The following is a 27,597-nucleotide window of genomic DNA, read 5'->3' as shown; positions in this document are numbered from 1 at the left end:
AAAGACGCTAGCGCCAATTGAGGTTGAATTCGTGTCTCCAGCAAAGGCACCATTCGAAGTTGCAGTTTTACCGCCCAAAGTACAGGCTCCGTTTCGGAGTAAAGATAGCCATGCCAATTCCTGTGTGGCGATGTCAGCCATAACACCGTTCCATACAAAGGCTATACCATGGGACTACACAGCCGAGGCAAGAAGGAAAGGCAAGGTCATGTTCGGAGAAGCTGTTGCGGCACAGGGTATGACGAGAATTGGTAGGGTTTATACCCTGGAACATTTGGCTGAGTCAAGCAAGCAGGCCTCTAGTCGGCCAACCATCACCGAGACAGGGCCAGATGACCTCTAGAGAAAGATATAAGCCAACGAATACTCGGTCATTGATCAGCTGAACAAGACACCGGTGCAAATTGCTATCCTTGCTTTGCTACAGAATTCTGATGCACACAAGAATGCCCTATTAAGGGTGCTGAGTGAGGCATATGTACCAAGCAACATCACTGGCGGAGAGATGGCTAACATGGTAGGACAGGTATTGGAAAGTCACAAGATCACTTTTCATGAAGATGAGCTGCCACCAGAAGGGTTGAGTCACAACAAGGCTTTGCACATCACTGTGCAATGCGAAGATTATTTTATTACCAGAAGCCTGATTGATGGAGGGTCCAGCCTCAACATTTGTCCGGTTGTAACACTCATGACATTAGGAAAGGTACTGCATGATATCAAGGACGGGGCCATCAACGTAAAAGCTTTAGACGGCTCCCAAAGGTCCACCATTGGGGAAATTAGTCTGTGTTTGCAAATGGGGCCTACTTGGTTCGATGTTGATTTTCAAGTGATAGACGTGCCGGCATCTTACAATCTGGTTTTGGGACGACCATGGATTTATGCCGCTGGGGCCGTGGCATCAACACTACATTAGGAAGTGAAGTTTGAATGGAATCACCAAGAGGTGATCATTCACGGTGACGGTAGCAATCCCATATATAGTCGCCAGACCATCCCAGCAATAGGAGGCAGAAGAAAGATTGGCGGGGAGACCTATCACCACATCGAGCGAGTCCACGCCGTTGACAAGGACAAATGGTGGGACAACAAAATTGAAAGCATATTGAACTGGAGCGGATACGAACCTGGCAAGTGGATTGGCAAGAATCTCCAAGGAATCGCTAAGCCTATAAAACTAAAGAATCATGGCACCACCTTCGGTCTGGGATATGAGTATACCTGAAAAGAATTCAACGACTGGTCGCCACCATGGCGCGGTCCTTACTATCCGTTGGAGCAGCCAATACAACGCCTGGAACAGACTTTCCAACCGGCCGAAGTCATCTATGGGTCAGAAGAAGAGGAAGCACTGGTAGCAGTGAGGAATTTGTTCCTGGAAGACGATGATATGGATTGTTGTGTCATTTTTGAGGAGGAGGGGGAGGAAGGCCTTTGCATGCAGGCTGTAAGCAGAGGAGCATGCCTCAATAACTGGACCATCAGAACCACCAGAGCCCAGCGAGCCTCAGTGTAGCAAGGCTGAACAAGCATCATGCACTATCTTTTATTTTTTTTACTAGTTAAATTTTTCTTTCGCATTTTAAAATTTCTGCAATAAGATCTTCAATGTTCAAAACAGTTATGGAATTTATCAAAGAATTTTGATTTTCCCTATAAATCAACACTCTTATTATTTTCTCTCAATACTCTACTTATACAGCATTACTATTACTTATCTTGATGAACCGATGACTGTGACATGCAATGAGGCAACGCAACAAACAGATATAGATTCAGAGGAAGATGACATACCGGAGGATATTTTTAAGGAAGTTGAGATTTTTAAAAACAGACCGAAGTCCAACCTGGACGAGACAGAAGTTGTTAACCTAGGAGATGCAAAAAACGTCAAGGAAACACGATTCGGTATTCACTTATCGCCATCAGAAAAGAAGGAATACACTGAATTTCTAAAGGAGTATGAGGACATATTCTCCTGGTCATATGATGGCATGACCGGTCTGAGTACATCTATTGTGGCTCACAAACTGCCAACTGATCCAACATGTCCGCCGGTAAAGCAAAAGCTCAGAAAGTTCAAGCCTGATATGAGTCTGAAAATCAAGGAAGAAGTCACCAAGCAGGTAAAAGCCAAAGTTCTCGGGGTAGTAGAATACCCAACATGGTTAGCCAACATCGTGCTAGTACCAAAGAAGGACGGGAAGGTTAAAGTCTGTGTTGACTATCGGGATCTCAACCGGGCTAGTCCGAAAGATGACTTTCCTCTACCAAACATACACATCCTGATCGACAATTGCGCCAAGTATGAATTGCAATCATTTGTGGATTGCTTCACTGGTTATCATCAGATCTGGATGGATAAAATGGATGCTGAAAAAATGACTTTCATTACGCCGTGGGGAATGTACTGCTACAAGATGATGCCGTTTGGGTTAAAGAATGCAGGGGCCACCTACATGAGGGCTATGACTACCATTTTTCATGATATGATACACGGGGAGATCGAGGTGTATGTAGATGATGTTATCATCAAGTCTAAGAAGGCCACCGATCACATGGAAGATTTGAGAAAGTTTTTCAACATATTGCGGAGATACAACCCAAAGCTGAATCCCGCAAAGTGTGCATTTGGGGTTCCTGCTGGAAAATTACTTGGGCTCACTGTGAGTCGCCGGGGAATAGAACTGGATCTATTAAAGGTCAAAGCTATCCAAGAACTTCTACCACCAAAGAACAAGAAGGACGTGATGAGTTTCTTAGGGAGACTCAACTACATCAGCCGATTCATAGCACAATCTACAGTTATATGTGAGCCAATCTTTAAGATTTTAAAGAAGGACGCCGCTACTAAATGGACGGATGACTGCCAAAAAGCTTTTGACAGAATTAAGGAATACCTATCAACACTACAAGTCTTAGTCCCGCCTGAGCCAGATAGACCTTTGCTACTCTACATTGCAGTATTAGATGGAGCTTTTGGCTACATTTTGGGCCAGCATGATGAAACGGGGAGGAAGGAACAAGCAGTTTACTATCTCAGCAAGAAGTTCACTCCGCACGAGGCCCGGTATTCTCTGTTAGAGCGTACCTGTTGTGCTCTTACTTAGGTGGCCCAGAAGCTGAGACATTACTTTTGTGCCTATACTACATACCTCATATCAAGGATGGATCCTGTAAAGTACATCTTTCAGAAGCCCGTGCCCACTGGCAAGCTGTCCAAGTGGCAAATCCTGTTGAGTGAGTTCGACATCGTCTACGTGACTCAGAAAGCAATCAAGGGACAGCCACTAGCAGATCACCTTGCCGAAAACCCCGTGGATGGAGAATACGAACCCCTGAAGACGTATTTTCCTGACGAAGAGGTATCATTCATAGGGGAAGACATTGCAGATCCTATGATGGCTGGAGAATGTTTTTCGATGGAGCAGCAAATTTCAAAGAAGTTGGCATAGGAGCATTCCAAGTGTCGAAAACCGGTCAGCATTATCCGGTGTCTGCCAAACTTAGGTTCCCGTGCACCAACAATATGGCCGAGTACGAAGCCTGCATTTTAGGGCTCAAGATGGCTATTGACATGAACGTACAAGAGTTGCTAGTAATTGGAGATTCAGACTTACTCAAACATCAGGTCCGAGAAGAATGGGCGACCAAGAACTCCAAGATACTCTCGTATCTGCATCACGTGCAGGAGTTGAGAAAGAGGTTCACAAAGACAGAATTCCGACATGTTCCCAGAATCCAGAATGAATTCGCCGATGCATTGGCTACCCTATCATCCATGATATAGCATCCAGACAAAAACTTCATTGATCCCATTCTAGTAAAAATCCATGATCAGCCAGCTTATTGTGCCCACGTTGAAGAAGAGGCGGACGGAAAGCCTTGGTTTCATGATATCAAGGAATATTTAGCAAAGGGAGAATACCCAGGGCCTGCAAATCCTATTTAGAAGCGCACACTTCGGAGGTTATCCAACAACTTCTTTCACAGCGGAGGAATCCTATGCAGGAGGACTCCCAATTTGGGATTATTAAGGTGTGTCGACGCAAAGGAAGCATCTAAGTTACTGGAGGAAATCCACGCAGGGACCTGTGGTCCACATATGAACGGTTTTGTCTTAGCAAAAAAGATCCTCCGAGCTGGTTACTTTTGGATGACTATGGAAAGAAACTGCATTAAGTATGTCCGGAAATGCCATCGATGCCAGATACATGCAGACATGATAAAGGTACCTCCAAATGAGCATAATGCAACAAGCTCGCCGTGGCCGTTTCCCGCTTGGGGAATGGATGTCGTTGGACCAATCCAGCCTGCCGCTTCCAATGGGCACATATTTATACTGGTAGAAATCGACTATTTCACCAAATGGGTCGAAGCAGCATCTTACAGAGCAGTAACTATGAAAGTTGTGGCAGACTTTGTCCGCGACCGCATTGTTTGTCGGTTCGGGATTCCAGAGTCAATCATTACTGATAATGGCTCCAACCTCAACAGTGACTTGAAGAAAGCTATGTGTGAAACCTTCAGGATCAAACAAAGAATTCCACAGCCTATAAGCATCAAATGAACGGAGCCGTGGAAGCCGCCAATAAGAATGTCAAGAAGATACTGAGGAAAATGATAGAGAAGCATAAGCAATGGCACGAAAAACTATCATTTGCTCTGCTAGGATATCGCACCACAGTCCGCACATCAACCGGGGCAACCCCCTATATGCTGGTTTATGGTACAGAAGCCGTCATTCCTGCCGATGTAGAAATCCCTTCCCTAAGGATCATACAGGAATCTGAGCTCGACGACGCAGAATGGGTGAAAAGTCGTTATGAGCAACTAGCTTTTATAGACGGAAAAAGGATGAGCGCAGTCTGCCATGGTCAACTCTATCAGAACAGAATGCCCAGAGCCTTCAACAAAAGAGTCAAGCCGAGATAGTTCACACCAGGGAAGCTAGTATTAAAGAAAATTTTTCCGCATCAAGATGAAGCCAAAGGGAAATTATCTCCCAACTGGCAAGGTCCATACATGGTTCACCGGGTTCTGACAAGAGGAGCCCTTATACTTGCAGAAATGGACGGAGAAGTTTGGCAAAAACCAATCAATTCAGATGCAGTCAAGCGTTACTATGTGTAATCTATATGTTTTCCCTATATGATGTAAATTGAACTACGTCTGACCTGATTCCCGTTTATGAGGGGATACATAGGCAGCCTTATGGGTTCGATCACAATTCAATAAAATTTTCATTTCCCCCGCAATTGGAAACTGGGGCACAATTTTGAGGAGGACCCTCAAAATTCCGATGTAATTTAAGTCGGTCATTGCAAGCAGTCGTTAGAAGAATCAACCCGTTAAACTGGGGCAAAATTTTGAGGAGGACCCTCAAAATTCCGTAACAAGAGAGGTTGCAATTTCTTGAGCCACGTCACAGTCGTCGATTGATCTAAAAGATATTTCTTAAATATATACTTATGTCATATTTTTACAAATTCATTATCGAAATCACTTTGTTCAGCGACGCTACCCCCAATGATACATACCGAATCACCAGATCAAAGTCGAACAGGTCAGGCAAGGCCAGGGGGATACGAACTAACCTCCCCTCTACAAAACTCATGATTTTTCTTTGGATGCAGACACTTGGATCGCGAAAGCATCTAACATACTATACGCTCACGAGACAAACGTTGTTCAGGAATACAACTCTCCGAATTGTTGCATTTACCAGCATTTGCTATTCACGCACGCCGACGACATTCCCTATATCACAATGTCCCTAGTAGTCACAATGTCACAACCTGCTATCAGCTAAGAAACTCTATTACCATTTGCCATTTTATTTTATTTCTGCATTGCATAAGGCTACCATTCTGCCTTCCGAGACTAAACACTGTCTCCATCTGCATTTTCTGCATTGCATAAGGCTACCATTCTGCCTTCCGAGACTAAACACTGTCTCCATCTGCATTCTGCATGGCTGAAAGATCGCCACCTCTACACTTGCATGGATGAAAGATCGCCACCTTATTTACATTCTGCATGGATGAAAGATCGCCACCTTATTTACATTCTGCATGGCTGAAAGATCGCCACCTCATTTACGCTTGCATGGCTGAAAGATCCCCACTTTATTTACATTCTGCATGGCTGAAATATCGCCACATTATTTACATTCTGCATGGATGAAAGATCGCCACCTTATTTACATTCTGCATGGCTGAAAGATCGCCACCTTATTTACATCTGCATGACTGAAAGATCGCCACTTTATTTAGATTTGCATGGTTGAAAGATCGCCACTTTACTTACATTCTGCATGGCTGAAAGATCACCACCCTATTTACGCTTGCATGGCTGAAAGATCGCCACCTCATGTACAATCTGCATGGTTGAAAGATCGCCACCTATTGCATCTCATGGGCTGAAAGATCGCCAAATACTGCATTTCATGCGCTGAAAGATCGCCAAATCGTCCAAAGGCATCATTGTTCGGAGGCACTATTTGCATAGCCTGAGAATGCCATGCTATGGCCTGAGGACTCCTTTAATCTTTTGCATGTCATTATTCAAAGGCATCATGGTGCGGAGGCATCATTCTCATAGCCCGAGAGCATTATTTCATGGCCTGCGAATCCTTTATTATACGCTTCATGGCCCAGGACATCATGGTCTAAGGACGTCATCCTAAACGTCCAAAGACAACATTCATGGTCCGACGGGAATTTGCATAATGTTTAAGTCTACGCACAATATATGCTTGTATTTTCTTATTTGCAGGTAAGCCGGCGAGCAACGGCCCTCTCGGCAGGAGCAATCCCGCTCCAGTTCCCGCAGCCCTATCAGACTTCAACCATTCACCCCGTCATAAATATTGCGTCCGTTCTTGAAAGTCTCCATCGGCATACTCCGCCGGCGAATCCTGAACTACATATGGACTGATTGCTGTAAGACCAGGGACATGTAGGTAGCTCAGAAGCCAAGGCACCGCCTAAATCCTCTTCAAACCGTTTCTCCAGGTCAAAATTGGCCATCATATCTTTACCCGACAACTCTTTCATCCTTCCCGGGTAAAGAGGGGTAGCTGTTGATACCCAATTTTTCCCTGTATATATTAATATGAAAAATACCTTCAAAATAGCCTGTATATGCATATATAAGTATGTACCAAGGTTTTATTATTTTTCCTTAATTTTCAAAGATTTTTAAAATCAATTTATTGCCCTATTTTATCAAGGAAAAACCCAATAATTATTCCCAAAATTATCATTTTGGTGATTCATTTTTGAATTCTCATATTTATACTAAAATATAGATAACATAATTTTTGTATATTTTTATTAATTTATTTAGTATTTTTAAAGCTAAATTGCATACAATTGCAATATTAGCCTCTTTTAAGGTTTAATTGTGTTTATAATTATAAAAATGACTCTAGTATTTTTCATTTGATAAGTATGTATTATTAGTCATTTTCAATTCCTTTAATTCGTTTCCAGAAATTACTTTACTATTTTATAAAATTAAACAAGGGAAAAGTGCCTATTTAAATACTAGCCCTGTTTATTTCAATTGTAGCCCCAAATCAACCACCAATTAAACCCAATTCTAAAGACCAATTACCCTGACCCTAATCCTAGTCTACCCGACCCATGACCCTTTTAATATAACCCGCCCGGGTCCCCATTCAATCCAGGCCGTTGATCAAATGATCAACGGCCACCCTTTAATCTTTCCTTTTTAATTTCCCATTACCCCCCCCCCCCCCCCAAACCCTAATCATTTCTCACCGGTATCCACCTTTGAATCACCCCTCTTTCTAATTCTCTCTCAAACTCCCTCTCAAACCCTTGCCGCCATCTTCAACCACCACCCAAGTCGCCTGAATCCATGGCTTCCAAAGCTATTAAAGGCCTGTACCTGCCTCCTATAACTCCTACATGCTCGATTATTAGGGTTTCAAGACCAGACTTTGAAGAAGCTTGGTCCAGACCTTGATGTATTTCGGTGCTATGATGTCTCCGGTCATCTTCGACCTTACTCCGGCTAGCCATGGCTATTCAAGCCTGATACTTGGCTCATCCTGCTCAGATCAATGACTTTCCAAGCCTTTCTCACCATCTGCGTTCTTCTGAAATCCTAGCCTTCGAGGTTCTTCTGTTTCTTTTAGATCCGTTGTAGATCTGTGTTTTCTCTAAGCTTTTAAACGTTTTCTCAAAGTTTCTTTCAAGGCTTTACCTTTAAAACCCCTTTTACCTTTTTCGATTTAGGATTCTGTTAAGTCACTTCAAAGCTTTTCTGATTTTTAACATGTTCTACTGTGTTTTCATGTTGTTCTTCTACTAGAGTATGCTTGTTAAAAGTTTTAGTCCTCTTTGAGACTTCTGAATTTATTTGCATGATTTACTTGCTTTCATCTCTACAGTCGATTGATAGTGAAAACCCTAAATTTGGGGATTCATTCGAGTTTTGAGACTATTTGCTATGTGATTCGCTTGTTCTTCATCTCTGAACTTGTTTGGTTTCAGAGCCCTAATTTCTTTGAACCTGTTCGAGTTTTTGAAAGTTGTTTCATCTACTGCTCGATTGAATTTCTGAATCCTTTGTTTCTCTATATGATTCTAACTTCCTTGACCCTTTTATTTAATACTTTCTCTTCTCTGTTACTGAGTAACTGAAATCGACCTATGTAACTACCTGTGTCTGCTACTATATGATGTTCCTCTTTGACCTAAATTCAGCCTCGCCTGCTTAATACTTATATACTCTTTTATATGCTAAGTTTCCCTCTAAAGTGGCCTTCAATTTGGGACTGATTTCAGACCTCCTTGTGTAAGTCTGATTGATTTTTTCCTTGTTTTACTGATTTCCCTGATTCTTGGGTTGATTTGAGAACCTTCCCTTAGCCTTTCGATTCTCCTATTTCTGACTTGGTTTATTTATACTTTCAAATCCCTGACTCCTTGATTTACTATGTACTGGTTGGTTTATTCTGTTTCTTACCCTATTTGGTTAACCGTGTAATTCAAAAATTCTTCATTAATTCTTCCCTTAGTTAAATCCCTATGTATTTACCCCTTATTGCCTACTTTGCACAAGGTGCTTACTTGATTTCTTTCCTTAAAAGTTTTCTGCCCATTACCGTTTAAGTTTGAACTCTTTAATTAAAGGAAGCCCTTGTACTGATTGATTTTTAATTGATACATAGTTCCATAATTACTACTAAACTATGATTCTTGCCTTATTTGCTACCTATTTTCAAACTATAAATACCCTGCTCCTTCATTAACACAAACACACACGAACACTCTGAGTTCTTAAAAATCACTTACACTAAAAAACTTTTCTCTGTTGCTTTACTAATTCTACTGTGGCCTGCCTTCAAGCCCTGCTACTTGCTTTTACTGTATATTGCTCTTTGAACTGGTATGTCCTGATTTAGATTTTCAGCAATCACAAACAATGTGTTTACTTAATACCTTTACTTGCATGTCTGCCTACTGTTTGTGTTTAATTCAGTGTTTACTTTAGCATGCTATAATTTCCTCCTATTATGAATCCCAAACCCCTTACCCCAATGTGTTTGATGCTAATGGTTTGTTTGAGACATGACATTATTGAGTATTATTGTCTATGGCTCAAACTTGATTCCCCTGGAATCATAACCTCTATGTCACCATCATATGTTATGTATTCTTGTTGATTCTGTAAGCATAACAGCACTCTCTATTGCTGTGCATGCCCAGAATTAGCTAATGCCTAAGCACATAGGCTCTTTGGCAATTTCCTCAATCCCTGAACCCTTTGTATGACTTGTTTATGGCTGTTTCCCAGCACCTCTCCCCCTCTTCTTTACTTTCTTAGTTCTTTAAAACTCAATTTCTGCACTTGCACTCTCTCTTAGACTTTAAGTTCTGTCCCCCTCTTGTGAGCCTTGCCTTGGGACCCATTGAGCTCCCTTTGAACTTGGACACTCGAGGGCTGGCCCTTCCACACTGCACTTGTCCCCAATGGTATGAATTAGGCTTTGGATCGATTATCTTTGAATTGGTCCATCTCAAAATTCAGGCAGGAAGTCAAGTATCAGGCCTTTTAGGGTTGTAATTATTTTTTTTGTATTTTTCTGATGTATTTGTTACTCTGGATTGTAATAATTTGTAAAGAATACTCGGGGTTGGCTAGTGAAATAGGGTTGGGGTAACTATGCATGCAAAAAGGGTAGAAATAATGCCTATAGGTTTATTGCAATTCTGCATATTCAAATACGTATAGAAATCATGCCTATAGGTCTATTACAATTCTGCATATTCAAATACATATAGAAATCATGACTATAGGTTTTAAAAGCAATTTCTGCATTAGATACCATGTCTATAGGTTTTAAAACAAGTTCATCATTAGATACCATGTCGATAGGTTTTAAAACAAGTTCTGCATTTTCGATACCATGTCTATAGGTTTTTTTTTCTAAAAAAAACAAGTTCTGCATTTTAGATACCATGCCTATAGGTTAAAAAACAAGCTTCTGCATTCAGATACTACGTCTATGAGGTTTAAAATCAGCAATGCATAGAAAGCATGCCTATAAGAGCTTCTAAATGAATCTAATTCGTCTCGCTCAATGTTAGATCTAAGAATCAGTAATAATATGTACTTTCACCTGCAGAACCTATAATCAATCTGTTAATTCTGCCTCTCTTTTGACAATCTGAGTCCTTCACTTAACCAAAGTTGAGCAAGCATGCCTATAGGGTTTCAAATAATTCACTCCGAGTTCTTAGTGTCTCATCGCCTTCTGAATTTAGTAGATGTCATGCCTCTATGACCCCATATTAACACTTAGGCAAGCCTTAGAGTAATAATTAAAAACTGAATCTGTTTCTGTTAATTAATACAACCAGCAGGTAGTCCTGATTCGGGCTTCTTATCTGAATTATGTAGTAAACCAATCTGCCCCAATCTTTTAGACTCCCTCGTATTCAACTTTAATCAGACCTAAATAGTATGTGAAAGTCATGCTAATTATATGCTTTTCTGTTCAAGGAGGTATAACTGAGCCTTATATGTTTATATGTCTCCCCAAATATGCAGAATGTGTTTTGTATGTCGTCTATAATTTTTACCTTTGAAACCCCAGATGAGCCTAATATCCCTCCCTTCAGGATTAGTATTCCTAAGTGCCTCCGGGACTGGTAGGAACGGGATGGGTAATAGCATGCAATAAGTAATCGAGACCAATCCGCGCTTTAAATACCCTAATGGGGTAGGAAGGGTAGATATGGATATGATGACCATGCGATAGTGTCACGTGTAGCCCCTCGTTGAGGAGTGATTATTGGACATTGCGTGGGGTGATCCATATTTTTAATAAACCTAGGACTCCCCCTTTCTTTTATTTTTTACTCTTTTAGCATTGTAACTCTTTAAAAATCAACTTTTCTAATTGCCCTTTTCAATCTTGCCTTCAAACCATTATGTGTTGAAATCCCCTCTTATTTGAGCCTTATTTACCTATATGTTAATTGCATCTCAATTCACAATAATTGTCTGGCCGGGAACCACACTAGTGGATTCTGAGGGGTGCCTAACACCTTCCCCTTAGAATAATTTCAAGCCCTTACCCTATCTCTGGTTATTCAAATCAAACTCTTTTGGTGTCCACTTCAATTGCTAAACCCAGTTCGCAAAAGGAACGAGTTGTCCCTCCAAATGTCAAAAACCCGATTTTCGCGGAGGAAAAAGGGGGCGCGGCACATGCACAGATTGCTTATGAAGAGAAGAGGGCTCTATGAATGGCTCTGAATTAGCCCTTGGGTGTTGACCAGTTTGGAAATGTAGCTCCAGGCCAAAGGTCACCACTTGGTGATTATGCTAGACCGGTCTACAACCAAGGCTTATTTAGTGTGGGACCCCCTCCAGTTGCTGCCAACAATTTTGAGCCGAAGCAAGGGGTTCTTCAAACCCTCCCAAACAACTGTGTCTTTAGAGGAAAGATGAACGGATATCCAAAAAATCATCTGATGGACATCGAAGAGATCATGAACACCTTTAAATACAATGGTGTGCCACAAGATGCAGAGTAATTACGGGCATTCCCCTTCACTCTGAAAGATGATGCAAAACACTAGCTTCGAAGCTTGCCCCAGAGATCAATTAGAACACGGGAAGAGATGACCTCAAAGTTCTTGCTAAATATTTTTCCTTAGCTAAAACTGCCATGTTTAGAAGAGAAATCCATAACTTCTCGAGAATGAGACTTAGATAGTGTTTGAAGCATGGAAGAGGTTTAAAAAGATTGTGAGAAAGTGTCAACTCAGTGGAATTGAACTCTGGATGCAACTCCAGGACTTTTGGGATGGTTTTACACCGATCTCACGTAGAACAGTGAGCAATGCAGCTTGAGGTCTTTAATGAAGAAGACTCCAAAGGATATAGTCAGTTCTAGATGAGTTATCTAAAGATGCAAATCGGTGTCCCTCTCCATTCCACCACTAGTGTCCTTTATGGCCCCCGGGATGGCCCTTCGTAACCCCTAACACCTCTCTCGCAGCGTCCCTAGTGCAACTTGCGATCGTGGCCTACATGCTAGCTGCATCTCCCATACTATCACAGCCATCAACCTCTCCCCCAACTCTTGAACTTCTCCTTAGTCAAATTACCCCATTTGATCCTAGTTTTCCTGAACACCACCCTCTTTCTCTTGCTCCTCTGGATCTCCAGGTCTATTACTAGGAGTCTATGCTGGGTCATGATATTCTTAATCGGGAGGACCTTGAAATCAACGCATAAACTTTTATCACCATTTAGGTAAAAGAGGTAATCAATCTGGGTCTTGGATAAATCGAAAGGTGACCAGGTGCTCCTCTCTCTTTGGAAAACTCGAGTTAGCTATTACCAAATCAAAAGCACTAGGAAAATCAAATAGTGTGGAGGCCCTCTCTTTTCGGTCCCCAAAACCGAAACCGCCATGTACATCATCATAACCCCTAGCATCAACCCCAATATGACCATTAAAATCCCCGCCAATGAATATCTTCTCGGCGTGTGGGATATTGTGCACCACTTCATCTAAATCCTCCCAGAATTGTCTCTTGGCCTCTTGGTCCAAGCCTACTTGAGGAGCATACACGCTAATGACGTTTATAGTAAACCCTTCAACTACTAGATTAAGACTCATCAATCTATCGTTTACCCTCCTAACCTCAACCACGAGTTCCCTAAGGTCCCTGTCAACGAAAATACCCACCCCATTCTTGTCCCCAGTGCCTACTGAGTACCAAAGCTTAAACCCGTCCACATCCCGAGCCCTCGTACCTACCCACCTAGTCTCTTGGACACATGCTATGTTGATCTTCCTCTTATGAATAATCTTATGTAACTCTGCAGACTTCCCCGTCAACGTACCTATGTTCCAGGACCCAACTCTCAGCTTACAGGCTCCCTTACCCCCTTCCTGCCCTTACTCCGTGCCCCCCTCCACCCCCCCCCCCCCCCCCCGCCAACCCTCGAGGACATGACCTTACTCTCCCATCGTTCACCACAACCACTATAGTCTAAGGGGTCTTAAATAATCACTAACAGTCAAATACTAAATACCAAATAGCGAAAACCAGAAGAATATAGGCCACGAATTTGAAAGTTATGAACCAGAACAAGACTACAAGCAAGCAAATAGGAATTATACTAAAGCTAAGGCACCAATCAACAATACAAACAAACTAATATGCACTGTACAAAAACTAAGTTATTTAACTCGCAAGAAAGGAAAACAAAGGGAAGGCAAGATAGTTACCAACTCCGGGTGCGTAGAACCTGGGTTATTGATTTGGATGTCAAAGCATTGTTACAACACCTACCTCTGTCAATTTCCGGCCTTCCACCCACTGCTACACGCCTTCACTGTCGCTGGTCGCCGCCATCGAGTTAGTACCTGCACACAGCCATCGGGCCCTCGTCAAGAGGGAGAAACAGATGGCCTAGAGAGCGACGGTGATGCTCCTCGACCCAAATCTTGGTCGCCGCAACCTTCTTGAAAAAAATGGGGGAAGAGAGGTGGGTAGAACTGGGGATGCACAGAAAAATGAAAGAAAAGGGAAGGATAAAATGGAGAAAGAGTGAGGGAGAGGAAGAAAATAAGGGCGAATTGCAGTGAAGGGGTGTGAAGAAGAGGGGATGAGAAGGGTAAAAGAGAAAGAGGAAATAGAGAGAGGAAAGGAGAGAGAAAAACATAAAGTGAAAGGTGCTTACCCGTGATTCCTATGACTACCGATGGTGCCGCAAGGAAGTGAAGAAGGGAGATGACCGTTAATGGTGAGTAGGGAGAGGGAGAGAGAGAGAGTGTCGGTAGAGAGAGAGATTTGTATCCTTCTTTCAACATAGAAGATAATGCGAATACGAGTAATGAATGAATCAAAAACTGTCACGACCTAAAATCCAACTAGTCACGATGGAACCTAACCCAACCCGTTAGATAAGCCAAATGATAAACAACACAACTCAATTAGGATAACAAGAGTCAATAAGTAAAACATCTAAACTTTCTATACAAAATCCAAAGGATTGGTAATACAAGTCATGAGCTTTTAAGACTTTGAATTTACAAAGTTGGTACAAAATGAATACATCATCTGTTCGCAATATGCATAGTAGATTTACAAATCTAAAGCTACCATGAGAAAGAGGCAGCAATAACTGGGCCATCAAGGCCCCTGGCATACTATACATAACGAACCTGTGTCTAAAAAGCCTCTAGGAATATTTGACACCGAAATAAGGACAGGGCTCTGGCCTACCCATAAGCCAGTAGCAAAACTCTTACATGATGACATATAGACCCGACTACTCTCTGAATGAAGTGGAGTCTTACAGATCCTTCACTGAGTGCTAACATCGTCTAATATGAGGGCTCATCAAACTGGTTACCTACACCTACAGGCATAAATGCAGAGTCCATAAAAATAAAGACTTTAGTATGAATAATGTACCTAGTGTGTACGGCAGAACTGAAACATATCAATAAGTCAACATCAGTAAGAGAAATATAAGAATCAACCGGAACCTCTGAAGTGCGACTGAGGGCCATGATATGCATACTAATTATACTTTTATATTCAATGCTTCTTTTGGGACTATTATCCATATTGTAAAATGACTGCCCAACTGATTGGTGGTAACAGCCTGACCAGCCGTAGCACAATTATAACTGCATGACTGTCCAATCGACCGTAGCTCGGCGGTAAAGGAAGATGCATGACTTCCCAACCGGCCGTAGCTTAGTAGTAAATGCATTTCTGGCCGATCCGCCATAGCTCGATGGTAAATTAAGACGCATCACTGCCCAATCGGTCATAGCTCGGTGGTAAATGAAGATGCATGACTGCCCAACCGGCTGTAGCTCGATGGTAAATGAAGATGCATATAAAACTGTTGATACCCAATTTTTTCCCTAAGTATTTTCATACCCAAAATACTTCCAAAATAGCATATTGGTGCATATATAAGCACACCCAAGAGTTTTGGCATTTTTAACGAATTTTAAATTAATTTATTGCCTATTTTAATACAACAAAATCCAATGATTATTCCCAAAATTATCATTTTTTGGCGCAGGGGTCCGCTCCTGCGGTCTTCCCTGGGCTTGGCCCCTTCCGCTTCTGCGATAAAACGACCGCTTCTGCGGTCCAAGAGCCGCAGAAGCGGTTATGACAGAAGCAGCAGATAAGGTATTTCCTAAGTTTTCAACTTCACTCGCACCTCGACCATTTGACGCTCGGGGCTCCCGAGCCCCGCCCGAAAATACCGGCAAGTTTGAAACCACGAGGCGGACCTACTCGAGCCCTCGAAACGCTTAAAACAATGCTAAATCAGGGAATCAACCCCAAAACCAAATTATCCAAATCATCGAACCTTCAAGTTCTAAATTTCCTCCTAACGGGTCAAAACGCCCTTAAGCCACTCGGATTGACACCAAATTTTACAGGTAAGTCTTAACTGATATTTCGGACTGGTACCAAGTTTCGGAATCGAAATCCGAACCCGATACCTAGGAAAACAATGATTTCTTAGTTTATTTCAACCTTTGAAACTTTAACTTAACAATTTCACATAAAAATTCATTACTTGGGCAAGGGACCTCGGAATTCGATTCCGGGCATACGCCCAGGTCCCATATTTTCCCACGGACCCTCAGAAATTGTCAAATCACGATTCCGGGTCCGTTTCCCAAAAATGTTGACCGAAGTCAAACTTGGCCTTTTTAGAGAAACTCAAAGAAGCAACTAGACTTATTCTTGCTCAAAACTCTTCTAACTTCCGAACCACCTGTCCCCGCAAGTCATAAATTAGCTAAAGCAAGTGCGGGAAGTCTTATTTAAGGGAACGGGGTTCAAAAATGCAAAACGACCGGTCGGCTCGTTACATTCTCTACCTCCTAAACAAACGTTCATCCTCGAACGGACATAGAAAAGTACCTGGACTGCTGAATAAGTGGGGATATCTGCTCCGCATGTCCTCCTCGGACTCCCAGGTCGCCTCCTCGACCGGTTGGCCCCTCCACTGGATTCTTACCGCAGAAATCCTCTTGGATCTCAACTGGCGATCCTGTCTATCAACAATGGCAACTGGCTCCTCCTCGTAGCCCAAGCTCTCATCTAACTGAATGGTACTGAAATCCAACACATGTGAATGGTCGGCATGATACTTCCGAAGCATCGATACATGGAAGACTGGATGAACTCCTGATAAACTGGGAGGTAAAGCAAGCTCATAGGCAACTTCTCCAACTTGCCTCAACACCTCAAAGGGGCCAATAAACCTTGGGCTCAACTTGCCCTTCTTTCCGAACCTCATAATGCCCTTCATGAGTGAAACCTTCAAGAGAACCTTCTCGCCAATCATAAATGATACATCGCGCGCCTTCTGATCCGCGTAACTCTTCTGCCTGGACTGAGCTGTGCGGAGCCTCTCCTGAATCAACTTTACGTTATCCAAGGCATCCTGAACCAAATCTGTACCAAGCAACTTAGCCTCACCAGGCTCAAACCACCCGATCGGAGAACGACAACGCCGACCATATAATGCCTCATACGGGGCCATCTCTATGCTGGACTGATAGCTGTTATTATATGTGAACTCCGCCAAGGGTAAGAACTGATCCCACTACCCTCCAAAGTCAATCACGCATGCTCTAAGCATATCCTCTAAAATCTGAACTGTCCGCTCCGACTGCCCGTCGGTCTGAGGATGGAATGCCGTGCTAAGCTCCACGCGGGTCCCCAACTCACTCTGAACAGCTCTCCAAAAATGGGAAGTGAACTGAGGGCCTCTGTCTGATATGATGGAGACCGGCACACCGTGCAATCTCACTATCTCCCGAATGTAAATCTGAGCATATCTCTCCGCCATATAAGTAGTCGCCACCGGAATGAAGTGGGCCGACTTGGTCAACCTATCCACAATAACCCACACTGAATCAACCTTCCGCTGAGTCCGCGGCAACCCAACCACGAAATCCATGGTAATGCGCTCCCACTTCCATTCCGGAATGGGCATCTGCTGAAGTAGGCCACCTGGCCTCTGGTGCTCATATTTGACCTGCTGGCAATTCAAACATCTAGCAACATACTCCACTATGTCCTTCTTCATCCTCCGCCACCAGTAGTGCTGCCTCAAGTCACGATACATCTTCGTGGCACCTGGATGAATGGAGTACCTCGAACTGTGGGCCTCCTCTAGAATCCTCTCTCTCAAGCCATCAACATTAGGAACACATACACGGCCCTGCAGCCGTAACACACCATCCTCGCCAATAGAAATCTCCTTGGCACCTCCCTGAAGTACCGTCTCTCTGAGGACCGCCAAATGTGGATCATCGAACTGTCGGGCCTTAATCTGCCCCAATAACGAAGACTGAGCAACCACACATGCTAGAACTCGGCTGGGCTCCGAAATGTCCAACCTCACAAGTCTGTTAGCTAAAGACCGGATGTCCAAAGCTAATGGTCTCATCTCGGCCGGAATGAACGCCAAGCTACCCATACTCTCCGCCTTTCTGCTCAAGGCATCCGCGGCCACATTCGCCTTACCTGGATGATAAAGAATGGTAATGTCATAATCCTATAGTAACTCAAGCCACCTGCGCTGCCTCAAATTAAGATCTCTCTGCTTGAACAAATGCTGTAAGCTGCGATGGTCGGTGTAAACCTCACATGACACCCCATACAAATAATGCCTCCATATCTTGAGAGCATGGACAATCGCCGCCAACTCTAGATCGTGCACAGGGTAATTCTTCTCATGAACCTTCAGCTGACGTGAAGCATATGCAATAACTCGCCCCTCCAGCATCAATACACATCCCAAGCCAACGCGAGAAGCATCGCAANCAGCGAAGGGAATTGGTACGTGCGAAGTGTTTGTTAATATTTTCTAAAATGTAAGATATTGAGAGTTTTTGGCAGTAGATTACGCAAGGTTATAGTCGAATAGGAGGTTAAGAATCCTGGTAAAATTCCGGAGTTGTGTAATAGTGGCTTCGAGTGAAGTGGAGAGTCCCACCGCCTATGATGGGGTGCATAGTTAACTAATTGTGAGGTTTCTGGTTATTAGCGTATTGATGAGCTGTTCCAGCTACGGGAAAAGACCATAAGTGGTAATTTGAGCAAAGGAATTATTAAAGGTGGGCTATCGTTGGCCTTATTGGCCTATGTTCAGACTTGGGGGAAAGACTCAGGATTTATGCCTTGTATAAATGCAGGTTTCGAAGGAAGTGATTCCGCTGGGTGCCTCGTCGAGAGGGTATTCATGTGTTATAAGACTTATGAAGTTGATTATATTCGGGACCAAGTCAGAGAGGGTGGCTCTCAGTAACGGTTTTATTGGATTCAAAAAGAGGTAAAGTATGGTGCCTAATGACTTCGAGCCTATAAGTACAGTTAAGAATCAAGCTTTTGCAGCAGCTTATGAGTGGAGGCCCAGAATGTTCTATGATGTTTTGACTCGCAGTGTAGCTCTTGAGAGGAGAAATGAGAAGAGATTTCGAATTCGTAACCGGATTAGCAGGATGGGCGTATCAGTTGAGGGTGCGAATATGCGCGCAAGGAAGGTATGAAGTGGTTCGTGGGATTCGGGACAGCATAGTCTCATGATTTAAGGTCACTCGAGGTGAGTGTAGATGGAGTATGTTATGTGTTGGATGGAGTTAGCATTATCTCTAAGGCAATCAAGGATAAATTGGAAGCAGGTAGATTGAAGCCACAGTTGAATTTGGCATATTAGTGTTAATGATCAGTTCCTTCAGCGTGATCGAGTTATGCAAGTGATTTGTAATGGTACGTATCAGGCTTGTCAGCCGCCGCAATTGATGTTATTCAAAAGCATTCTTTTGTTATGGCTTGTTGTGTGGAAGCAGATTCCGGAAGGGCTATGGTGGCTTAGACCACTACTTAGAGATTTGCATATCCTACGGTTAAGAAAATTTGCCTGTGTGCTGCTATGGTTCTCCTGAAGTGAGTTAAGCGGAAAGCTTTTATGTGATGAAATGTCAATCTAACAGTGGTCCCGAAGCTATGATAAGGAACGAGTTCTATCGTATATTGGCATGTTAAATGCAGCAAGTGGTATGGAATTTGTAGTGAAGATCAAGGTAGCAGTTCGGTGTTGACAAGGATGTCACGAGCTCGGATGAGCAGGAGAGGAGTTTCGATGTTTAAAGTAAGTTGGTTTTGTCATCAGTGTCACCTGAGATAGGTTGTTTGTAAAAAGGACTTTGCATCCTGGTTAATTATTCTTGATCGCTTTTCGGCGTTAGTGCGGCCGGTGGTTTGGAGGTACGACCCAGTTATTTGTTATGGTAGGTTGTGGGAGTGTGTCCCATAGGAAGATCGTATAAGTGAGGCAGGTAGTCACTAGATTGATTAAAGACTTAAACCAAGTATGAAGGTTGTGATGATATCGTTGATTTGAGAATATATGCCTCGAGGGCACTCAGTTACAGAGTTGTGGACTGTGGATGAGTACTCCGGTTATGATGGTTGTTCTTGTGTGTTATGAGAAGAGGGAAATTAGTATGGACCTTTGAAAGGTTATTGGTTTAGTTGATATGCCTCTATCTTTATGTTATTCCAGGGGGCAGCTTTATAACTACAATCTAACTAATAAATAGTATGGTAGCCACCATCGGTACTAGTCCAGGAGGTCAATACTAGCGAGAGTCCCGCAGCTATCGGTGGATGAATTTAAATGTGAATATGGGCTCTATGTCAGGCCAGTTGTGTTCATTTCAGTAATGTGCTCCTTATGGGGGAGTAGTCAGGGTGTTATTTCGTTGTTATATGCTTTATGTAGTGATACATTTCACCGTGTGAGTTGTGAGATGGCTTGAGGGGTTGCTTATGTGCCGAGGATCCACGAAGAAATGATGTTATATGAGCCAAATGGCTCTTGAGATTCAGATTGTATATCGCACCTCAGTTGTGCTTGGGTTTCGTAGCTTATAGCGCTACATGTTCCCTCAGGGATGTTATTATGAACTTAGCGTGCTTGTGACCGAAATGCGGTATTTTATTGTAATGAGCAAATTTAGCTCGATGTGCATCTCATTATGTAAGACCTACGTGTGGATCGGGTGGCATGCCGCCATGGGTACGTTATTTGGATCGGGTTGCGCGCCGCAATAGTGTGATGTTGAGTATAGTTTTCTATCTGATATTTTTGTATGCCTTGCTTCCTATTTTCTAAGGAAAGTCCGTATTAGTGCGTGAGTTAGGTAATTCCTTCCAGAGTTCATTTTTCCTTTTGTATCGCGATCGAATTGGTAGCCTATTGGCACATTGTAGCATCATATGGGACTTTTGGTCATGTCGGGGTGGCTTATTGCCTGAACAGTTCGTACTGGGTGAGACGAGATCATTGGATTCATGATCATTGCAATCTAACTGTATGGAATATATTAAGGAGCAAGATCATTATTTGGTTCAGAATGTGGTAATGTTTCTTGTCAGCAGTATAGACTTAATGATTGGTTGACTCGGCGGTTGATTATGAATTTCTGCACATCTTTTCCGTTGTGGCGGCATTGTAAGAGCTAGAGTAAGACCTGTGTATGTCATGGGGTGCAATGGGAGCATCAGATTAGTGGAATTTCGACTAAGTTGATCAGAAAATGTTATTGTGGTCTGGTGAGTAAAATGATGCAAGGTGTGAATTCAGCAAAGTTATGCAGTCATGTTTGGGTACAGCGTGTGGTGATTGATACGGTGTTCGCATGTTGGAAACAGGCCTGACAGAGAATTCCGGATGTTGGAATTAGGCTCTAAGGCCTATCCGCTTGAATAAAAGGAAATATCTTCAGAATTGATCGAGCGAATGCGCTCAACTGAGTTGTGGTAGCACGGGAAGGTGCATGAGGTGTTAAACAATGATTTCAGACCACTTCAGTGTAGTTCTCAGCACGTTCGAGGACGAACGTATGTTTAAGTGGGAGAGAATGTAACGACCCGACCGGTCGTTTCAAGCTCTAGCGCTCCGGCAGCCTGAGGCCGTGAGCAGCTTCAGTTCAGGTATTGTGACTTGTGCGCGTGGTCGGAATTGAATTTCGGGAAGTCCAGAGTTGATTTGGAAAGAGAATTCTCATTTCGGAAGCTTAAAGTTGAAAGAATGAACTAGGATTGGAATTTTGAGTAAACAACCTCAGAATCGGGATCTGAAGGTTCCAGCAGGTTCGTAGGATGATTTCGGACTTGGGCGTATGCCCGGTTCGGGTTCTGGATAACCTGGGAGCGTTTTGGCGCCTATTGTGGAAGTTAGCATTTTTGAAGAAATTTCTTAAGTTTGGCTTGAAGTGCATTTCAGTGTTATCGATGTTCGTTTGGGATTTTGAGTCCGGGAATAGCTCCGTATGGTGATTCTGGAGTTGGGAGCGCGATCGGAAGTGAATTCGGAGGTTCGTAGGTCATTTTGGAGCCATTTGGCTAAAGATAGAAATTTGAAGGTTTTTGAGAAGTTTGACCGAAAGTGGACTTTTTGATATCGGGGTCGGAATCCGATTCCGATAGTTGCAGTAGGTCCGTAATAGCGAATATGACTTGTGAGCAAAATTTGAGGTCAATCGGACTTGATTTGATAGGTTTAAGCATCAAAAGTAGAAGTTGGAAGTTCTAAAGTTCATGAAGCTTGAATCGGGGTGTAATTCATGATTTTCGTGTGGTTTGATGTGATTTGAGGCCTCGAGCAAGTCCGTAATGTGTTTTGGGGCTGGTTGGTATTATTGGTTGGGGTCCCAGGGAGCCTCGGGTGGATTCCGGGTGGTTAACGGATCGAAATTGGGATTTTTGGACAGCTGAAGGATCTGGTTGCTGGTATTTTCGCTTCTGCGGTGGGTTAACCGCAGAAGCGGCCCCGCAGAAGCGGAAAAGGGATCCGCAGAAGCGGATTTTGGTCAAAGGCTTGAGGACCGCAGATGCGGTCAAGGTTCCGCAGAAGCGGGACAGCATCTGCGGAGAAGTGAACGCAGAAGCGGAAGAGGGCATCTTGGAGAGGACCGCAGATGCGGTCAAAGTTCCGCAGAAGCGGGACCGCATATGCGGAAGGCATGTCGCAGAAGCGAAGCAGGGCGGCCTAGGGAGGACCGCAGAAGCGGTAATTTAACAACACCTGCGGAACCGCAGAAGCGGTCAAGGGACCGCAGGTGCGGAAATAGCTGGAGGCAGAAGGTTGTTTTAAAGTCGGGATTCGGCCATTTTCTCTCATATTTTACATGGCTTGGGCGATTTTTAGGGAGCTTCAAGAGGGGATTTTCGTCATCAACGTTAAGGTAAGTTATCCCCACCTATTTTGAGTTAAATACATCAACTATGTATGGATTTGAGCATTTAAATTAGTATAAATTTGAGATTTTGGTGGAAAACCTAGAAAATTAGTAAACTTGGAATTTAGCCACGATATTGAGTATGGAATTTAGTCAAAATTATATATTTGAGTTCCTAAGGTCATGGGTAATCTTTATCTTCGAAAAATTTCGGATTCTGGGCACGTGGGCCCGAGGGCGTTTTGGTCAACTTTTCGATCAGAGTTAGGAATTTGCTATAAATTAGATTGTAATGAACAATTGAGCATATATAAATGGATTTGCGTAACCGTTGGCTAGTTTGGAGTGTGGTGCATCAATTGGAGTCTTTAGAACGTGGAATGCCGGTTATGGATCTTCGGAGCAAGGTGAGTCTCCTTTCTAACCTTGTGAGAGGGAAATGTCCCCATAGGTGAATTAATTGGATATTTGCTCCTATTTGTGGGGGCTACGTACGCACGAGGTGACGAGAGTCCGTGCGTAACTACTATTATGCTATTGTCCGGGTAGTCTAGGACCCAAAAGCATGCTATACTTTGAATATTTGTACTCTTATGAATAGTTGAAATGCTTAAACCACCTCAAAATAGTAAATGAATTCCTAACAAGATGTAAACCTCATTTTCTTAAATTGTTAAAAGAGAATTAGTTGTTCTTTGAATAATTGCCCCATGTTGGCTCCTCGATTGAGTGTCTCTATGCGTTTATTTTGGAACGGGCCGAATGCCTCGGCAGATTAAATAGATGCATCTATAGGCGCGCCGTCGACCCTCGGCAAGTGCAAGTTTATTTCTGTTGGATCGGGCCATCGCCTCGGCATGATGTGCGCATGCTTATATTGCTGCCTTGAGCTTAATTACGTTATTATTGCCTCTTCATGGCTTGTAGTTATTTGGATAATTACGAAAAGAAATCTTGGAAATTTTCTATAAAAGAATTAATTGTTTACTTGTTTCCTTCTATTTGGACTAACATCATGTTTGTAGAAATCCATAATTTAATGTATTACTGACCTCACTATTGGATCATTAGTAAGTGTCGAAGTCGACCATCTCGTCTCTACTTCTTCGAGGTTAGGCGGGATACTCATTGAGTACACGTTATTTTCGTACTCATACTACACTTCTGTGCATTTTTGTTGCACAGGTATATGTAACTCTTGTGGCCTACTGGGCGTAGCAGCACGGATGATTTGGGGGCTAGGTGAGTTGCATTATTCGAGGCAGCCCGCAGCTAGTATAGCCCTTTTCAGTACATTGTATTTATTTCCTGTCCATTGTATTCCGGACGGATGTTGTATTTTATTTCCTTTTCAGTAGATGCTCATGCACTTGTGACACCGGGTTCTGGGATGGTTGTAGGATTGTTAAATACCTACTTGGTTAAAGACATTATTCTTATTTCAATGAATTCCATTACTTGTTGTCTAAATGTATAAAAGGAACGATTCCCTTAAGTTTAAAACAAGAAGTTTCTAGTTATTGGTTGTTGGCTTGCCTGACAATGGTGTCCGGCGCCATCACGACCCTTAGTGGATTTTGGGTCGTGACACAGTCCCTGCTTGATTAGCTAGTAGTTGTTCTAACAAAAAGTGTGGTGGCTGAGTGAAAATAGTTGCGTTGTCCTATGTTTGAGTAATCGAGCTACGTTGAGCCAGATAATGTGCTGCATAGTTTTGCTCCCTGTATGTGTGAGTGATTGGTGGATTACCCAGCTACTGGAGTAATAACCTGCATTCCATTAGAGAGGATGAGTAGTGAAGATTATCTTTAGAAATCATTGCTATTACCTCTGTAGAATCCACATTTACTTCCAGTGTTGGTGTTGTTGTGCAAGTTGTAAACCTTGTAGCAAGGCTTTTAATTCCATGCACGTGGAATTGCCTGTTGAGGATGAACCCATGAATCCCATTAAACAATGGCCTTCTGAATTTCTGAAAATTCCCCCAAAACTATTTGTAGTAGTGTTTATTTTGGCCGCTCCGTCTGTGTTAAGCTTAAATGTGCCCATCGCTGGGGGGTGCCATTTTATATACATTGGCGTACCCGTGTGTTTTGTCGTCTGTTCTTTTGCATTTTGATGAATAAGATAATGGAATTCCACTGTTTGGGAGATGAGCTGTTTGGTGGAGGGTGGTTGTTTATTATTCTGACGATTAAAAATATAGTGGTACCTTAACTTCCAAATGTGCCACACTATATGAGCAATGAGTGTGACTGGAGGTAAGTTATAAGGTAAGTCTTTTGCATGTTGGATTATGTAGTGGATTACTTGAATAGGTGTTAGGATATGAGTGTTACAGTGTTGAATGTATGTAGTCAACCCTAGTTGTGTCCATATGGCATTTGTGCGTGGGCAGTGGAATAGAAGATGGTTAATAGTTTCAACGTGTTGGCAGCATAAATTACAAGTGTTAGATAAGATAACCTTTATATGGTATAGGTATGATGCAGTTTGTAAGCGTTGATGTGATACTAACCAAAGAAATTGAATTATTTTTGGTGGTAGCTTCAGTTTCCATAGCCAATGATGATGGTATGGTGGAGCTGGTTCTTGTAGAGTTGTGTATAGTGATTTGACGGTAAACTGACCATTTGGGGTTAACCCCCAGATGATTGTATCAGTTGCTTGTGTTGTTGTTAACTTTGGGATAAATATTTGTGTTATTAGAGAATGGATGTTGTCTGGTAGAGTGAAAGTTAATAAGGATGTGTCAATTGCATTATTGCTGATATATTGGCTTAGGGTTTTTTGAGCCTCATTGAACTGCAGAGGTCCATGGATTAGTTTACGAAGAGTTATATTAGGCCCTATCCATTGTTCGTGCCACATATTGATATTAGTGCCCCATGCAATGTGCCAAAGAAGCCCGATTTGGCATAGGTTCCATCCTAATAAAATATTTCGCTAGGTGGGTGAGCCATGAGCTCCAGTTTTCCTTGGAATATAAATGTTTAGTAGGATGGATGCCCATAGAGACTGTGTGTTTTAAAAAATCGCCAAGCTAGATTTCCCAATAAGGCATTATTCTTTGTAGTTAAGTTTTGAATGCCTAGTCCCCCATCCTTTTTGTGTCTTTGAACTACTGGTCATTTAACTAGATGAATTCGTTTTTTGTGTTCAGTGGTACCCCAGAGAAAGTTTCTTTGGTAACGATTCATTCTGGAGATGAGTGCGGAAGGTATTTTAATGTATTGCATGATATGGTTTGGTAAGGTATTTAATGTGGAATTAATTAATGTAGTCCGACCTGCCATGGATAGAAATTGTGATTTCCACCCTGATAATCTTGTTTTGAAGCTATCGAGTATGTATTGGAAATCATTTACAGAGGGTTTCTTTACAAATAAAGGGAATCCCAAGTATTTGCCAAAAGTGTTACTTTCCTTCATATTAAAAGACGAAAGGACAAATTGTTTGTCTGTAGGTGTAGTGTTTTTTGAAAAAATGATTTTAGATTTTTGAAGTTTATACTTTGACCAGACTTCTCAGTGAAGGTTGTGAGTGTATCAATTATGGAGTGTACAGCGGAGGTGGTTATGTGAGATGTTAATGTGATATCATCCGCAAAAAACAGATGTGATATTAGGGGCTCTTTAGGGGAAAGTTTGATTGCTTTCCATTGTTGGTAATCCACCAGTTGGTGTATTTTACTTGAGAGTCGTTCTAGACATAATATGAAAATATATGGGGATAGCGGATCGCCTTGTCGAATACCCCGAGTTGGTTTGAAAAATGGTGAACGGTGGCCGTTTATAAGGATTGAGATGGAAGTAGTTGTTATACAAGACATAATGATAGAAATTATTTTTGTTGGAAAATTAAAGTAGTGTAATGTTTCTTCAATGAAACCCCATTTCATTTTATCAAAAGCTTTTTCTAGGTCCAGTTTTAGTAAAAAATTTGCAATTTTACCTTTCTTTTTCTTTAAGTTGTGGAGTATTTCTTGAACGATTATAGCATTATCAGCAACTCGTCTTCCTTTAAGGAAAGCGGATTGTTCAGGACTCATTATTTTATTAATTAAAGGCTTAATTCGTTGTGCAATTAACTTGGTAATAATTTTGTAGATAGTGTTACATAGCCCGATTCGGCGATATTGGGTAATTGTAGAGGGGTTTTTTATTTTTGGTATTAGACATAGGTAAGTAGTGTTTGCCTGTATTGGTAGTTTCCCAGACTCGCAATACCTTCATTACAAAGGAGATGACAGATGGTTGATATTTAGAGGCCAATAATGTCTTGATTAAAAATATGGATTGAAGTCCATCTGGGCTTGGTGCTTTGGAGGTTATAAGAGTGAACCGCGTTTTGGATAAATTTTCCTTTATTAAGATAAAAGGTCTTGACAGAAGGAGTTGGTCATTGGTTCGGTAATGAGTCGTGAGTATTCATGTTTTATTAGTGGATAGTGGATTGTATGTGTGTAAGTAGGTAAAGAGGAAGCATAAGTAAATTAGTTATTAGAGGAGTCAACTTGTTGGTTTGCTCCGTGACCAATTTTCCCCCTAAGTTCTTTGATGCTGTTGATTCCTATTTTCCGGTCTCAATGGCTTGTTGTAGGGTCATTATGTAGAAAATTTTTGTATTGGCATCTCCCATGTTGTAGCCAATATATCCGTTTGATTTTTATATCGCCGAAAAATCTTATCCTTCTATCCTTAATAAGTGGGTTAAAACTCAGTTATTAAGCTCTTGCGTCATAATTAATTGTGAAGCGAATCGACATGGTAGTAGCTACATTGGGGCGGCGA

General features: G+C 42.3%; 1 protein-coding gene across 1 annotated transcript; it reads right to left on the bottom strand.

The window, feature by feature from the left end:
- On the bottom strand, positions 12,821 to 15,306 carry LOC109224350 (craniofacial development protein 2-like). Its single transcript, XM_019388935.1, has 3 exons — positions 15,103 to 15,306; positions 14,996 to 15,002; positions 12,821 to 13,404 (listed from the first exon to the last, which is right to left on the bottom strand). The coding sequence occupies exons 1-3, from the start codon at positions 15,304 to 15,306 to the stop codon at positions 12,821 to 12,823; spliced, it is 795 nt and encodes a 264-aa protein (XP_019244480.1).

Source organism: Nicotiana attenuata, chromosome 3 (genome assembly GCF_001879085.1).
Source record: "Nicotiana attenuata strain UT chromosome 3, NIATTr2, whole genome shotgun sequence".
Lineage (NCBI taxonomy): Eukaryota > Viridiplantae > Streptophyta > Magnoliopsida > Solanales > Solanaceae > Nicotiana > Nicotiana attenuata.
The sequence above is the reverse complement of the archived record's forward strand: the minus strand, read 5'-3'. Positions and strand labels throughout refer to the sequence as shown.